General features: G+C 51.5%; 1 protein-coding gene across 2 annotated transcripts in view; it reads left to right on the forward strand.

The window, feature by feature from the left end:
* Positions 1-13,102, forward strand: part of L3MBTL1 (L3MBTL histone methyl-lysine binding protein 1) — a 30,959-nt gene extending 17,857 nt beyond the window's left edge. The window contains exons 14-21 of one of the 2 annotated variants that reach the window (XM_043479944.1): positions 46-131; positions 317-427; positions 1,147-1,261; positions 2,049-2,148; positions 2,321-2,658; positions 6,309-6,466; positions 6,895-6,957; positions 10,401-13,102. In XM_043479944.1, the coding sequence (XP_043335879.1) occupies positions 46-131; positions 317-427; positions 1,147-1,261; positions 2,049-2,148; positions 2,321-2,658; positions 6,309-6,466; positions 6,895-6,957; positions 10,401-10,535 (1,106 nt within the window). In that variant the 3' untranslated portion in view covers positions 10,536-13,102. The remainder of the gene's footprint in view (positions 1-45; positions 132-316; positions 428-1,146; positions 1,262-2,048; positions 2,149-2,320; positions 2,659-6,308; positions 6,467-6,894; positions 6,958-10,400) is intronic. The other variant, XM_043479945.1, reaches the window with a different exon arrangement.
* Positions 13,103-16,098: the final 2,996 nt, after the last annotated feature.

The raw sequence follows: 16,098 nt of genomic DNA on the forward strand, positions 1-16,098 counted from the left end.
CGCTACACCCAGGTGCCTAGACATTGCTCTCATCCTCTCCTCCAGACTACCCAGACCCTGACAGCTTCTGTTGGGAGAAATATCTGGAAGAAACCGGGGCCTCTGCTGTGCCCACCTGGGCCTTCAAGGTGGTGAGTTGGCTTTCTCTGCCCCCAGAGCTGAGTTCAGGAAAGCACAGAGCCCTCAGTCAGGCAGGATGGGGCCCCAGCCTCCCCCTTTGGCTACAGTTTCCCCAAGCACAGCACCTGGGCATCCCTCTTGGGGCCTCAGCTCTGCTGAGCAGGGCCTTGGCCTGAAGATCCCTCTCCCCCTGAAGCGACCCCCACACAGCTTCCTGGTCAACATGAAGCTGGAGGCCGTGGACCGCAGGAACCCAGCCCTAATTCGTGTGGCCAGTGTGGAGGATGTGGAGGATCATCGGATAAAGGTGGCTCTGGGCCCCTCGGGCTGTGGGAGTGGACAGGCCAACGGGGCAGGACTTCCGTAGACAGTGCTGAGGTCAAGGGTATGGCGTGAGCCAGGCTGCAGGGAAGCTGCATGTTGCAGGGAAGGGAGCTCTAAACTTGAGGCCGAAGATCTTGGGTCTCAGTCAGGTCTCATCTGCCACTTAACCTTTGTGAGTCAGGACAAGTCCTGTCCCTTCTCTGAGCCTATCAGATGGGCCCACGAATCCTTGTCCTACCCAAGGACTGATGGGAGATACCAGTTAACTCCGGGGCTTCCCTGGTGGCTCAGCAGTAAAGAATCCGCTTGCAGTGCAGGAGCCGCAGGAGACACGGATTCTATCCCTGGGTCAGGAAGATCCCCTGGAGGAGGGATGGCAACCCACTCCAGTATGCTTGCCTGGAGAATCCCCGTAGACAGAGGAGCCTGGTTGGTAGGCTGCAGTTCATGCGGTCCCAAAGAATTGGACACGACTGAAGCAACTTGGCATGCATGCATGCCAAGTAGCTTCAGAGGTGGAACCCTTGGAAAGTGTGGTGGTCGAGATGGATTATTGTGAGATTGGCCCCTTGGTCCTTCCAATTCAGGATCTTGCTTCTGACAGGCCCCAGGGATGGGGAGAGCCTCCTGGAGCCTGGAGGACTTCCCGGCTGAGCTGGGCTCCACGAGGAACACCTGACCTCTCGGGCCTTTCCTCCCCAGCTCCACTTTGATGGCTGGAGTCACGCCTATGACTTCTGGATTGATGCTGACCACCCTGACATCCACCCGGCGGGCTGGTGCTCCAAGACGGGGCATCCCCTGCAGCCTCCTCTCCGTGTGTACCCCTGGGGTGCTCTGACCCTTTCCTCCTGATGTCTGGCCCTGCCCCTGAGCCCTGGCACACCCCTTTCTACAGCATGCCCACAGTAAACTCTGGGGTCCCTCATCCTCCCCACCCTGGGGACGGTCTCTGCCGCACTGAGCAGTGCTTCTGGCCTCCCCAGTTGCTGGGTGGGGGACCTGGAAGTGTGAAGGGCCAAGCTCACTTGGGAGCAAATGCTTAGGAGGTAGCTGTGCCCTGAGGAGTCCTCTCAGCATTCAGCAGAGCCACGCAGAGCATGCGCGGTGCTTGCTAAGGCAGTGCGGCTCCCTGCATCAGATCCTGCTCCCCACTGCCGGCAGGGCTTGGAGGTCACCCACATCTGTTTCACATGGGGTGTGGATCCTTCTCAACTGTTCTCCAAGCATAGGCAGAGACTAAAAAAAATAACCCCCAAAGTCTTGGGGTTGAAACTGAAAAACAAGAGTAACATCAATCTGCCTGATGTAGCTTTTGGGTGCAGCTGTGTCCACACCAGCCCCGAGTTGATCGAGGGCACTCCTCTTTCCAGAGGCAGAGGGTATGGCCTGCAGGTTTCCACAGTGTATATGAGAGCCAAGCCCCCGTTCCCCCAGGAGGGGCTGATGTCCATTAGCAGGAAGTGGTGTCCCAGCCTGGCTCAGGACCCCTGTACCTGGGAACTGGTTCCTAGAGCTGACCTTCCCTACCTCCATGTCCCTTCCCCCAGGCCCACCTCCACCCCCAAGACCCCGCGCTGACCCTTTTCTGCCTGCCCCTCCAGAACCCAGAGAGCCCAGCGCTGCCTCCCCCACAGGCTGTCCGCCTCTCAGCTATCGGAGCCTGCCACACAGCAGGACCTCCAAGTACAGCTTTCACCACCGGTGAGTGAAGGGCTCCTGCGCAGGGACCCTCAGGCACTGCTCAGAGGGGTCTGTCTTGTACCCACCATGGGTGGCCAACCAGGGTCCACCCGACCACTCTCCCAGTGGGGCCAGGGTTGGGAAGAGCCAAGTGGGACCAAGCAGCTTCATCTCAAACCTTCTTCTGCTCCAGGAAGTGCCCCACTCCTGGTTGTGATGGCTCTGGCCACGTCACTGGCAAGTTCACAGCTCACCACTGCCTCTCGGGTTGCCCCCTGGCCGAGAGGAACCAGAGCCGGCTGAAGGCAGAGCTGTCGGACACGGAGGCCTCAGCCCGCAAGAGGAGCCTCTCAGGCTTCTCCCTAAGAAAGAAGCCTCGCCATCACGGCCGGTGCGGAGGACAAGGGTGCGGGGCCTCAAGTCCTCCGAGGCCAGAGCAGGCGCTTAGTCCCTGCCACGGGCCCAGCTCCTCTCTCTCCAGGATCGGGCGCCCTCCAAAGTACCGAAAGATCCCACAGGAAGATTTTCCGAGTGAGTCCTGGGTCATTTGTTCCCTGTGTCCTCCCCCATGTTCACTGTGGCAGCTTGGTGTTTGGTGGGAGAGGCTGGGAGGCAGGTGTCGCAATACTTGGAGGTACAGAGCAGTGTTGAGACACAGCATGGGGCCTCGAACGGCCTCACATGCTAGCCCCTTTGTACCTCAGGCATTGCTGTGAGTGTGCCAGCAAGATGCAGAGCCTCTCTGGGCTCCTGGTCATTCGCTTTGAGGTGGGATGATGCCCCCAGCTCTGCTTTTCTCAGTCTTGGCTTCCTGGGAGGGAAGTCACGGCCATTACTTTCTAGCTGCGTGACCTTCAGCAAGTCACATTTCTGAACTTCAGCTTTCTTATTTGAAAACATGAATAATACCTGCTTTTCAGGTGTCAGTTACCTGAAATAATAGTAGCTGCTACACTATCAAACATCTGCTATAGGCCAAGCACCATTTCAGGTGCTTTATCTATACCATCTCGCTGACTCTCACAAGTGGTCTGCAACATAGATGTGGTACACCTGGTCAGCTTCCATTGTAAGGCTGTGTTCTGACTGCCAGAGGGCGCTTGCCTGCTGTGTTCATTCCAGAATTATCCTGAGAACTTGGGAAGTCTTTCCATGGATGAGGCTGTGTGCCAGATTGGACTGGGAAGGACTCACCCGAGTCCTGAGACACTTCAGGGACAGGGCGGGGGACAGTGCCCAGGCCTTTGACCTCTGGGCAGGGCTCCCCTGTTCCATCAGCTGGCTCTCGCATAGGGGACACTGGTCCCTCTGGGTTTTGTTCCGGAGACTTCTCACGCATCCGTGGGTAGGCCTGCTCAGTGTGGGTCTGCTGGAAAACAGCTCCCTGGGGAAAGCTGCCTGCCTGGAGAGCTCAGGACTTGGCTGTGCTCACGGTGCTCATGGGGCCCTCCAGGGCCCGTGAATGTCAGCTCTTGGAAAGAATGAGGAAACCACCATGATTTCCTTACACAACTGCTTTATCTTTTTATTTCTTCTTAAAATTCATTTGGCTGCACCGGGTCTTGGTGGCAGCATGTGAACTCTTAGTTGTGGCATGTGGGATCTAGTTCCCTGACTCAGGCCCCTGCATTGAGAGCTCATAGTCTTAACCCCTAGACCACCAAAGAAGTCCCCTCAACCAGTTCATTTTCGAATGGGGAAACTGAGGCCCATGTTAAGTGAGGTGCCTGGCATTAAAAAAACAAGTTAGACCAAAAAAAATTAAAAAATTAAAAAGAAATAAAAAACAAGTTAGTAAGGAACTGATTCCAAGTCCAATTTGTGTTTTCTATTTTACTGCATTCCCCCTCTTCCCTGCCCTCACCTTCCCACAGTGCCTATTCAGCACATAGTTGCTAACTTCCAATAATAAAACTCTGGACTGAACATTTGTAACCCCCTAAACGCATATGTTGAAACTTAATCCTCAATGTCAGGGTATTTGGAGTGGGGCCTTTGGGAGGTGATTAGGTCACAAGGATGGACCCCTCATGAATGGGATTAGTGCCCTCCTAAGAGACCCCTTGCCCCTTCTGCCATGTGAGGACACAGTGAGGAGATGGCAGCCTGGGGGTCAGGAAGTGGGCCTTCAATATATACCCAGTCTGCTGGTGCCTTGATCTGAGACTTCCAGCTTCCAGTACTATGAGCAACACATTTCTATTCTTTTTAAGCAAAAGAAAAGAAAAAAAAAAAAAAGAAGAGGAGCTATAATAGATATTTAGCAGTTAGATAAAATACCACCCTGGTGACTCAAATGGTAAAGAATATGCCTGCAATGCAGGAGACCCAGGTTCAATCCCTGGAGAAAGGAATGGCAACCCACTCCAGTATTCTTGCCTGGAAAATCCCATGGACTAGAGGTCTGGCGGGCTACAGTCCATAGGGTCTCAGAAAGTCAGATAAGACTGAGCAACTAACACACACACACACACACACACACAGTAGATGTTTTGCAGTTAGATAAGATACTACGGGCTGCCTACAAATGCTTCTGTCCTGTGCTCTGGGGAAGAAAGATAAGGAGCTCAGCCCCCAGACTCCTTGCCAGGATACACGGAGCACCAGATAGTGGACTTCAAAGAGGAACATGGCAGGGACAGGAGGCCAAGTGCTGGTGGCGGCAGCTGTCATGGGAGATCCAGGCTGTACCCTGAACAGGTCCTGCAAGAGCTGACTGGGCTGTGCAGCGGTTACAAGCTCCGGGGTTGTCCTGAAGGCTGGGTCTCTTCAGGGTGTGGATGGGAGCCTTGGTTTGGACCAATGAGCAGACAGACAGGGGGTGGGCAGTTAGAGAAGAACAATCAATGAGGCTGCAGCCAGGATCCCAGAGGCTCTAAGGATGATTGTGAGGTCCAAGGAGTCAGGGCAAAAGGCTGAATGAAGGGGAGGGATGGAAGGACGCGGTAATAAGCAAGGCAGGCCTTGGAGAAGAGGGCAGCAGGGGGCCATGTGCATGAGAGTCTGGAATTAGCACCAAGTGAATAGGACAGAGCCGGCTCTCTTGGACTCTGGGCAGAGGCAGGGAAAGCCCCCTGGGACAGTGGCCACATGGCCCAAGGCCAGCCAAGGCAGGTAAGGTAGGCAGAGGCCAGGTTTGCCAGAGTCCCCAGAAGTAGATGAATCCAAGCACACAGCTGCCAAGCCCGGCCGAGGAGGAAGCCAGGGAGAGCAGGGTCACTCACCAGATAGTAGAGCCGCTTGGAGGCTGGAGGTTGGGAGCCAGGGGTTCCAGGAGCAGATGAAGCAGAGGGACAGGCAGTGTGGGTGGGCGAGTGGGTCAGGGATCACCCTGGAGGTGCCAGAGTAGGTGGGGGGCTGGCATGCAGGGAATGAACCAGACCCGGCTGGGGACATAATGGGAGGAGAGGCGCTTAAGGCAGTGGCATCGGCTGGGGGCTTCCCTTCAGACAGGGCAGGCTGGTTCTCCCCCACCACCACCACCACCCTGCCATGGCACGTGAGGATCTTAGTTCCCAGACCAGAGATCAAACCTGTGCCTCCTCTCGTGGAAGCGTGGCGTCTCAGCCACTGGACTGCCAGGGAAGTCTCCTGGGAAGGCTGACTCCGCTTCTCAAACAGAATCCCCCTGAGGCTGCAACAGTCAGGGCCCAAAAGGACTTAGCAAACGGAGCGCAAACAGAATGGGCTTTTGATGTCTAGGCTGAGGGTACAGCAACCCACTCCAGTATTCTTCCCCAGAGAATCCCATGGACAGAGGAGCCTGGCAGGTTCTGGTCCATAGGGTCGCAGAGTTGGACACAAACTGAAGCGACCGAGCGCACGGCACACTGAGGTGGCTTGGATATCGGGGGCCATGTGGATGCAGGGTCTCCAGAGAGTGGTGTTTCCAGGATGCTGCCACAGCTCCAGGAGAAAAGAGCATCCTTGGGGGCCCAGGTGCTATAGCCTGGGGGGAGGGTGGGGTCTTCCTACATGGTCTGTAACATGAGGGACAAGCGCCGGGTGAGGAGTTGCGGGATCTGCCTCACCCCCTTGGCTCTGCAGGGCTGTCTGAAAGGGGCCACAGTCCGGCACCCTCTGCCAGCCAGTCTCCCAGGTGGCCTGAGGATAAGCAGGCTTTGGAGGGAGACAGGTTGGTCCTCGGCCCTGGCCAGCCGGCCTCTGCCTCTGCCTTGCAGCACTGACCACCGACGTCACGCAGCAGTCCCTCTTCATGTCGGCCCTGTCGGCCCACCCCGACCGGTCGCTGTCTGTGTGCTGGGAGCAGCACTGCAAGCTCCTGCCTGGCGTGGCGGGCATCTCGGCCTCGACAGTTGCCAAGTGGACCATTGATGAGGTGAGGGGCGGGGACCCCTCCCTCTTCCTCTGCCTCCTCTTTGCTCTCACCATGCCCCGGCGGGAGGGCTCAGGAAAGGGCCCCGTCAGGTGGAAGCCCCATACCGCTCCTGACTCATCATCCCTCCGTCCACAGCCTCTCCCAGCTGCCCAGTGGGGGCTGCCTGAGCACCATTTGATAGGCCCATCCTGGGGGGTGGGGAGGGGGACGTGCCGCCAATCCAGCAGGAGAGACCAGCTCAGCCCGGGCCTTGGGAGCGAGTGGCCTCACCTTGGGCCCCCAGCGACACAGAGAATCAGGATCCTCTGGGGCTGCTAAGAAAAATGACACTGTCAGAGCCCAGGAGGCACCAATGCCATGCAGGGGCACCTCCTCCCTCCTCTCCCGAGCCCCGTCCCCTTGGCAACACGTCTCCTTTGGTTTCCAAGGTCTTCGGCTTCGTTCAGACCCTGACAGGGTGTGAGGACCAAGCGCGGCTCTTCAGGGATGAGGTGGGTGCTCGGTGCAGGGTGGGAACCGAGCAGGGTCACGGTCGTTGAGATGGCAGGGCGTGGGCACCCTCCCCAGCACTGCCCCCCAGCTAGGGAGGACCTCTGTTGTCCCACCTGAGGTCGGGGGAACCAGTCACAGTGACCCACGTCTTTGGGAAAAACCCGGTACGGATGACCATGGCCTGGCTTGGGAACCCAACCCTCTGTGTTCAGACTGTCAGCAGGAAGGGAAACCATCCCAGAAACACGATTCCTTTCACTCCTCTGCTCTCTGTCCAAACTTAGCTTCCCTAATGGCAACCAATTAAAATGTATTTTGACTGACATGACTATCGCTGTTTACTGCAAGGATGCTAACACACACATAAAATTAAGACCCAAAAACTTACTGAAGATGAGAAATAGTGAGTTGCAGGTGAAAAACCACTAGCTTCGTGGGCAGGTGGGTGTGAATTCTGATTCTGCCTGTTAGATGTCTTTTGAGTCTGCATCTCCTCATCTGTAAAATAGAGATAAAATGGGTATAATGATGACTACCTTGCAGGGCCACATGAGCACTGGAATTGATGAGTGGATCCTGGTACCAGAATGTCTAGTGTAACTATGTCCCTAGTGTCTACATATAGCCACAGGCCCGATACAGGGAGGGCTCAGCCAATAGTGGTTCTGGCTTTCACTGTGTAGTTGTCCTTAAATAAAGAGCTTTATCATGACTTTCCTAATTTGTATAGTTTGAAATCAGATGAGACCTTTTGAGTTTATTTAGGAATTCCTTCCAAAGACTACATGTACCCTCTTCACCTAAGAGAGTGTAGTCTCAGCTCCGCAAAGATGCCGCCTACAGGTGCCCAAGAGAAAGAAGTCTACTCTTTCCCAGGAAGCATCTCTTCATCGACCCTTGGGTGGTGGCCCTCCCAAGCTCCTCTTCTTCTTGGTTCGTGATCTTCTTGTCGGACTGTGTGCAGAGCCCTGTGTTTCAGATGCCCTTTGATCAACACAGAACACACTGGGCTGCTGATCCTCTGGGTGTTCGTTCCTTTTGTTTTTAAAAAGACTTTATATGTTTTTAGAGCAGTTTTAGGTTCACAGCAAAATTGAGAGGAAGGTGCAGAGAGTTCCCATGTATCCCCTGCCCCATTATCAGCATCCCCCATGAGAGTGGTCCCCAAGAGAGTGGCTACACCTGATGAGCTGACACCTAGGTTTTTTAAATGGAGGTAAAATATGCATGGAGTGAAATGTACACACACATATACAACTATGCTTCTCAAAAGTATAATTCTACAGGTTTTGTGAAATGTGTACACCCTGAACCCAATATGTCAATCAGATGTGAAACATCCATCATACCAGAAAGTTCTTTCTTGACCCCTGTTGTGAGCTCCCATAGACAACTGCTGTTCTGATTTCCAGCTCCATAGATTAGTTTATCTGTTCTTGAACTTCATGTCAGTGGGATCACACAGCACACAGTCTTCTGCATTTGCCTCTTCAGTGGAGTGTTTGGAGGTTCATCCGTGTTACGTGTAACTGGTATTCAGCTCCTTTTTATCGTGAGCAGTGCTCTGTGTTATGAATATCCCACAGTTCTCCTGTTAACGGGCCTTTAGGTAGTTTTCTCCTTCTCCAGATTTGAGCCCTGTATTTTTGTTGGCAGAAGTTCACACGAGCTTTATTATAGCCACATCACACCAGCTTGGAGTTCATGAAAGTCCCCAAGTTGCCCCTTCTATCAGTTGTCTACTATAGTCTCACTAAATCTTCCAGTGTGTTACTAGTACCACTGGAGGTTTTTTGGTATTAGCCTTAATGTAAAACTTTACATGTATCCCTATTAAATGATCTCTTGCTGGTTTCATGGTCTCATTGTTTTAAAGCTTGATTCTGTCATGTCTAATATTAATAAGGCTTCCCATCCTTATACAACTTGTGCTAAGCCTTCTGTCTTGCACCAAGTCTTCTCTGCACGTGTGTAATGAGACAGAGCAGAAGATGTAGCATCCATTAGAGGTCTTCCTTTGGGTGGTGACAGGTTGTAAATCAATGCTCTTTGAGTTCAGGGGCTTAGCCAGCCACGGAATCACCCCAGAGTTTGGTCCTCGGGCTTTCTCCCGTTTTTAGGAGAAGAGCAGTCTCTCCCTTGAGCATCTGCTGTGTATTTCAGTCCAGCATGATCTGAAATACAAGAAAGCATTTTCTTGTGATACAAGAAAGCAATGCCAAAGGGGGGCAGTGTGCTGGTGGCCCACCGACGTCCAGTAGAGTCTGCCCAGGGTAGAGGGGGCCCTTTGCAAGGTCTGAGGTTTGCCTTCTCCAGGGTCTGGTCTACATCATCTGTCATCTCCAGGGAGGATGCTGCTCCAAGGAATGGGCTTTCTCTGGCTGAAGTGATGCTTTGTGGGACATGAGTCAGGATTCGTTCCAGCTGGGACAGACCAGTCATTAGAGGAATGCTTCATGAGTGAGAAATTGGATCTGTGCCAATTCGGGATCAGTGGTCTGATGGGTAGCCTGTCCAGTCTGGTGATGAGCACACATCTCTTAAAAACTAAAGTCTTTCTCTGCATAACCACCACCTTGTTATCCCACCGAACAAATGGGCAATAGCTGCTTTATATCACCTGTGTTCTGCTGTATTCAGATTTCCCTGCTTGTGCCTGGGATATCTTTTGCAGTAAATTTTGAGCCAGGACCCAAGCAAAGTTCAAACAGCTGATCTGGGTCATCACATCTCTCAGGTATCTTCTGTTCTAGAATAGTTGCCCTCTGTTTGTTTCTTTTTTCACAACACTGAAAACAGTCTCGGTGAATGTGAACTTGTATACTTGTTTCATTGCTTCCTCGAAGTGTCATCTAACTAATTCCACTCTCCCCTGTGTTTCTTATAAACTGGACATCGGGTGCAGAGGCTTGGTTAGATTCAGGTTAAATCTCTCTCTTTTTTCCTCTCTTCCTTCCCCACCCTGCCTTTTCTTCTCAAAAAGAGCTCACGGGTAACAGCGTAGAGCTTAGCCCACATCCCGTGGGATTGCCCGCGGTGTCTGCTGGTTTATTATTCACGGCACTGATGTAGACTCCTGGGTTTATATGAGGACAGCAACAGCAGGTTCTTAGAAGCCCCTGTCAGTGAGGAGGCAGAGTGTTTTGCAAACACACTCTGAAATCCAGACCAGCCAGCAGGAAGAGAGAGAGAGACTGTGTGTGTGTGGACACGGGGAGACCAGTGGATGTCTTTCTTTCCTTCTCTGTCCCCATCGCTGTCTTCCTTTTTTCCTCCCTCCCTTCCTTGTCCTTTCTCCTTTTTCCTTCCTCTCCCCGCCTTCCGCTGCCCCTCCCCACACCTGTCCTTCACGCCCATCTTCTTTCTCCCTCCCCACCCCCAACGCATACCCCTACCCTCCTCCTTCCCCTCTCCGCTTTCCACCTCCCTCCCGACCCCTCAGATGATTGACGGCGAGGCCTTCCTTTTGCTGACACAGGCGGACATTGTGAAGATCATGAGCGTCAAGCTGGGCCCAGCCTTGAAGATCTATAACGCCATTCTCATGTTCAAAAACGCCGATGACACCTTAAAGTGACTGGCTCAGGGCTGGGCCCTCCCTCCGCAGCTGATGCTTCTTCCCCACTTGAGTTCCTCCCATCCCACCTGTGCCCCGCCCCCGCTCCCCCCACCCTCTGGCCCTTAACCAGGGTGGTCCTGCTCTCCGGGGCCACTTCCTGCAAGGTACAGGGGAGCAGAGGAGCCCTGGGGAGGATGGAGTCCTAGCCCCCTGAGTCCTGGAGCTCATCCACCACCAGGCACACCAGTGAAGGTGCGAGCGGGCCTCGAGAGCGTCACTGATGGCGAAGGTTGAAGGTGCCCCACCCACGACGGCCCCACCTCTCCAGCGACCTGTTTCATCACCAAAGGGTCTTTCTCTCAGCAGTTAAAAGAGAGTATGGTAGAACGGGAGTCCTTCAACCTGAAGCCCTTCTTTCTTAGGCATCTCTCTGTGCTTTCCCCCCATCTCCTTTCCTCCTTCCAGGAAGCCACCCTGCCACAAACACCTTTATTCAAAAAAGCACCTCCCCTGTTTCTGTCTGCCGGTTTTGTTGCCCTCATTCTGCTGTCTGGTTTTCCCAGACATTCCCAGAGGTATGTCTTCATAGCATCCATTGAGGGCTGTGGATGCCTTTCTGTCTCTTGCCTGGAAGTGGGGAATTCTGAGCCAGGATGCCTTCTTCAGCGTGCCCAGCTCTGGACCGCTCAGTATTTAGTATCGCCCATGCCCTGTCTTGTTCCCAGAAGAGGGGTGATTAGAACATGTTTGGCTTCTGCAGCAGAGGCTAAGTTTCCCCAGATGTTCCCACACACCCCTCCTGTGCCAACTGTGGAGAGGAGGCAGGCTGGCCAGCTAGGTAGCCAAGGCCAACCCCCTGGGTACATCAGATAATTCCGGGCCATGGGCCTGCAGGGTGGTCGGCAGACATGGTGGCTCTCAAAGCAGAGCAGAGCATCCTTCCCTGCTGCCATGGGTCTCAGCCAGCATGTTTCCCAGGAGGTAAGGGCCCCATGCCTGCCAGGCCTTTTGCCATGGGAATGCCTGCCTGGGATGCACTCTGCCTGGCATGCACCTCCCCCCCATGGCGTCACATTCAACCTGTCTCTTAGATGTCTTGGTTTTGGGAAGTCTTGCAAAGGCTCTTAAAAGGTGGGAGTTGGGAAGAAGGTGAATTCCTCCAGCTTTGAATTCTCCATGTCCCTTAAGCTTCTCTTACCACCCTCCATCTGTCTTGCATTGCCACCCGGGTACCTGCCGCGGCTCTGGGATTTTGACCTTTCTGTCCAAGTGTGGCCTCCACTGAGCCACTGCCAAACCTGCCTCCCAGCCTACAGGGGCATGGGGCAGAGGCCCTGGTAGGACCCGGCTGCACCCACGGAGGTGAGGTGCCACCGCCAAGCTCCTGTGGAGCCAGGGGCCTCCCCCGGACCCCTTGTCTCCGCTACGTGATACATAAGTGCAGATGTGTGTCGGGTACTCTGAGATGTGCTTGTCAGGGTGCAGAGGTGAGTTTCGGTGTGGGAAAATGTCAAGGGCTATTGTGAAAATATGAAGCTTTATCTTTGGGAAACCCAAAGCTCTGTTGAGTTCCTGCCCCGGCCCAGGAGAGGACCAGGGCAGCCGTTCAGCCCCCTGCTGCACTGCCGCAGGGCTGCGGACAGACCTCAGAGACACCACCTTCCCGGGAAGGCTTGGCCCGGCCCTGCCCTGGGCAGGGGTCTGGGTTTACCGAGGTTGCATGGGCGTCCCCTTGCCCAGGAGGAAGGAGGAGCCCGTCTGAGCCTCTGTCCTTGTTGCTCGGGTGCCACTGAAACCCACCAGCCCCATGGCCTCGTCTGCTCCCCGATGAGACCGAGAGATCTCGCTGGTTCTGGCGTGAGGAAACAGCAGGCACACACAGCCGTGCTGTGGGGCCTCTCCACGTCTAAGGAGCACAGCTGGGACGGCTGGGTCTGCCCTCCGCTGTCCTAACCCTTGTCTACAGGAAGGACAAGATGGACCAAGCGCCCCGGAACCTGGAGCCTCAGCACTGTCTTGCACCAATGTCAAACTCTGAAAAGAAACCAAATCATAAAAATAAAGGGGGGGATGAGAAATCTGCCTTCTGTCCACCCCACTGGCCCTTCACCCCCTCCCTTCCCCAGATGAGATCGTTACACCATGACCTGGGCACACAGTGAGGGATGAAGGGAGGGAGTTGGCATCCTTGCCTTGTGCCCTCTGACCTGCTCTCCAGCAGCAAGAACCGCCTATACTTTGGCCCTGGCAGCCTCTCCCAGCCCTTGCCCTGGGTTAGGGCAGCAAGACGCTTTCTGTTTAATTTCTGAAGCAGAGAGAATGATCCTAGAGTTGGAAAATGAAGCCTGTTTGCACTTTTCATTCACACGCACTTTGGTGGAGTTATGTTTTTTCGTACTTGCCTTGTGAGAGTGTGCCTGTGTGTGTATGTGTGTGTGTGTTCATGCATGCACGCACGCGTGCGTGTTCTTTAAGAGAATCTTCTGGTTAAAGATAAAGTCACTCTTGAGAGAAAAATTTACAAACAAAATGTGGTGTATTTTGTCAGTGTATTGAAACAACATAAATAAACTTGAAGAACAGGATGGTTTGCTGTCAGAGTCTGTTTCTATTTTCATGGTCAGAGATCCAGAAAGCACAAAATGAATTACCGTTCCATTAACGGAGAGAATAAAGCATTCTTTATTGTAACATAATAAAGCTGTTAGAGGTCCTAAAGCATCTGATTTTTATTCTAAAGATAAGAAATAAAGGATAAAGATAGATGGCTACATAATAGTCATACTAGTCAACATAATGTAAACAATGGGAACCCCCTGAGAATAGTGTGAAAATGACCTGATCCTTGACAGTTTATAAATGGTCAAGAGTGGAAAATTCCATGAAGCCTCCAGGTTTTCTGGGTTTGTTTTTTTGTTTGTTTTGGTTTTTTTTTTTTTTTTGCTTTTTGTTTCGTTTTTGTTTTGCTGCGCTGGGTCTTCGTTGCTGTGCATGGGTTTTCTCTAGTTGCGGCGAGCAGGGGCTACTCCCTGGTTGTGGTGCATGGGGTTCCCATTGCAGTGGTTCCTCCTGTTGCAGACCACGGGCCTGGAGCGCAGAGCTTCTGTAGCTGCGGCTCGCGGATTTAGTCGCTCCGCGGCTTGTGGGATCCTTCCAGACCAGTGACGGGGTGCGTGTACCCTGCAGTGGCAGGCAGATTCTCATCCACTGTACCACCGGGGAAGTCCCTCCAGGTTTTTTAAATGACCTCAAATTGAGGGATGGGGAAATGTCAAGATGAACAGTTAGAATTTGTTAAAGTTCCCAGAGATGGTGTGAGCAGATGCAGAAGTGGCAGAAATAGTCCATCACATCAACGCCAGCAACATCCTTAATTCCTGGGCTCTGCTGCTCTTCCAGACTGCTGGGCTAGAAGAATGCCAGCCATGGAGCTGCCTAAGAGCCCATCTTTCCCACACTGTAACCAGGAATTTATCTTACTGAGCAGGTTGTAACCATGGTGGACTGATGTTCTTTGGCTTCAACCCTTACGGCTGCCCAGGAAGCAGCTGGAATTTGGGGTGGGGGTGGATTAACTCTGACTTCCCTTTACCTTGCTCCTCAAACCAACTACCCCGTTACCTTTCACTCTGTCTCAGTAAATGTCCTCACCATCTATGTCACAGAGAAAATGGAGGTCATCAGAGGGAATACCCCACCTTCCTGCCACCTTATCCTGCATCCATCCTTCCTTCTTTCCTACCTATCACAGTGGAAGAACTGATCCTTCCCTTTGTCCGAAGTTAACCATCTATCAGCCATGGCTGCTATAAAAGGAAAAGAAATGGTATTGAGAGACAAATAAGGACTTTTGGAAATTTCAAATGTGATTGCAGAGATAATTCAGCACAAGGGTTGAAAGATTAAGTTGATATTGTCCCAAAAGTAGAATTAAAAAAGAGATGAAAATTAGGAGGAGAAGAGGATGACAGAGGGTGAGATGGTTGAATGGCATCACTGACTCAATGGACATAAATTTGAGTAAGCCCGGGAGTTGGTGATAAGACAGGGAAGCCTGGCATGCTGCAGTCCATGGGGTCTCAAAGAGTCGGACACGACTGAAAGACTGAACTGAACTGAAGAAAAGTAGAGGACTAACTAGAAATCCAATATACAACTAATAGAAATGCCATTGAGAGAACAAATAAATTATTATAATAAAAAGGAACTTAAAATAAAAAAGGAAATTTCACAGAGAGACAGATGGAAAGATCCCACTGCATGCCCAGGCCAGTAGATGTAAAAGGAATGATACCAAGCTATATTATTGTGAGATGTCAGAAAAATGAGAACAAAGAGGAGATCTAAAAGCTCCCAGAGGGAATAAAACAGGTCACATCCAAACGAACATGAAATACAATAGCATTGACCTTCTCAACAACTATGCTGGAAGCAAGAGAAAAGAGCAATGTCTTCACAGTTTCAAAGAAAAATTCTGTACCCAGTCAAGCTGTCAATCAAATATGAATGCAGAACATTTTCAAATCAAGGTTTCAAACTTTTACCTCCCATGCACCTTTCCTCAGAAAGCCACTGGACAATGTGTTCCATCAAAATGAAAAGAGTATATCAAAAAAGAGAAAAATCCCAGGAATTCGAAGATACGTCTTTTCAACATAAGAAAGTCAATCTATATAATATTCCACTTTACTGGAATGAATGGGAAAGCGTATCATCATCTCGATTGATATATTAACAGAAAAGGCATTTGACAAAAATCCAACACCTTTCCACAATAAAAACTGTCAGAAAACTAGAAATAGAAGGAAAATTCCTCAACATGACAAATAAACGGCAAGACAGTATTCATGGGTAGGAAGACTTAACATTGTTAAAACATCAATACTTGCACGCAGTGATCTATAGAGTCAGTGTAAACTCTAACAAAATTCCAGTGCACTTTTTTGCAATATATAAGCTGATTCTCATATTTGTATGAAATTGCAAGTGGCAAAATCTTGAAAAAGAACAAAGTTGGAGGACTCAGACTTCCTAGTTTCAAAACTTACTACAAAGGTAATGTAATCAAAATGGATGGTACTGGCATAAGGGCAGACATAAAGAAGAACTGAATAGAACTGAGAGTCCAGAAATAAATCCATACATTCATGGCCAATTGATTTTTTTTTAATCTTTCAGCAGTACTGCTCGGCATGTGGGATCCTATTTCCCCTATACCAGCAATTGGTGGAACTGGTGCCCACTGTATTGGAAGTATGGCATCTTAATAACTGAACCTCCAGGGACATCCCAGCGGCCAAATTATTTTCTTAAAGTTTTGTTTAAAGCCAACTGATTTTTTATAAGAATGTCAAGTCCATTCAATGGGGAAGGAACAGGACACCGAGATTTCCACTTGTGAAAAAGTGAGGTTGGATGCCTATCTTACACTCTATAAAAAATGAACTCCAAATGGATCGATGACCCAAATAGCAGTTAAAACCATAAAACCCTTATAAGAAAACATAGAGGTAAATCTTTATGACCTTGGAATTGACAGTGGATTCTAGATGTGACACCAAAAGTGCAAGCAACAAAAGAA

This window comes from Cervus canadensis, chromosome 10, assembly GCF_019320065.1.
Source record: "Cervus canadensis isolate Bull #8, Minnesota chromosome 10, ASM1932006v1, whole genome shotgun sequence".
Taxonomy (NCBI): domain Eukaryota; kingdom Metazoa; phylum Chordata; class Mammalia; order Artiodactyla; family Cervidae; genus Cervus; species Cervus canadensis.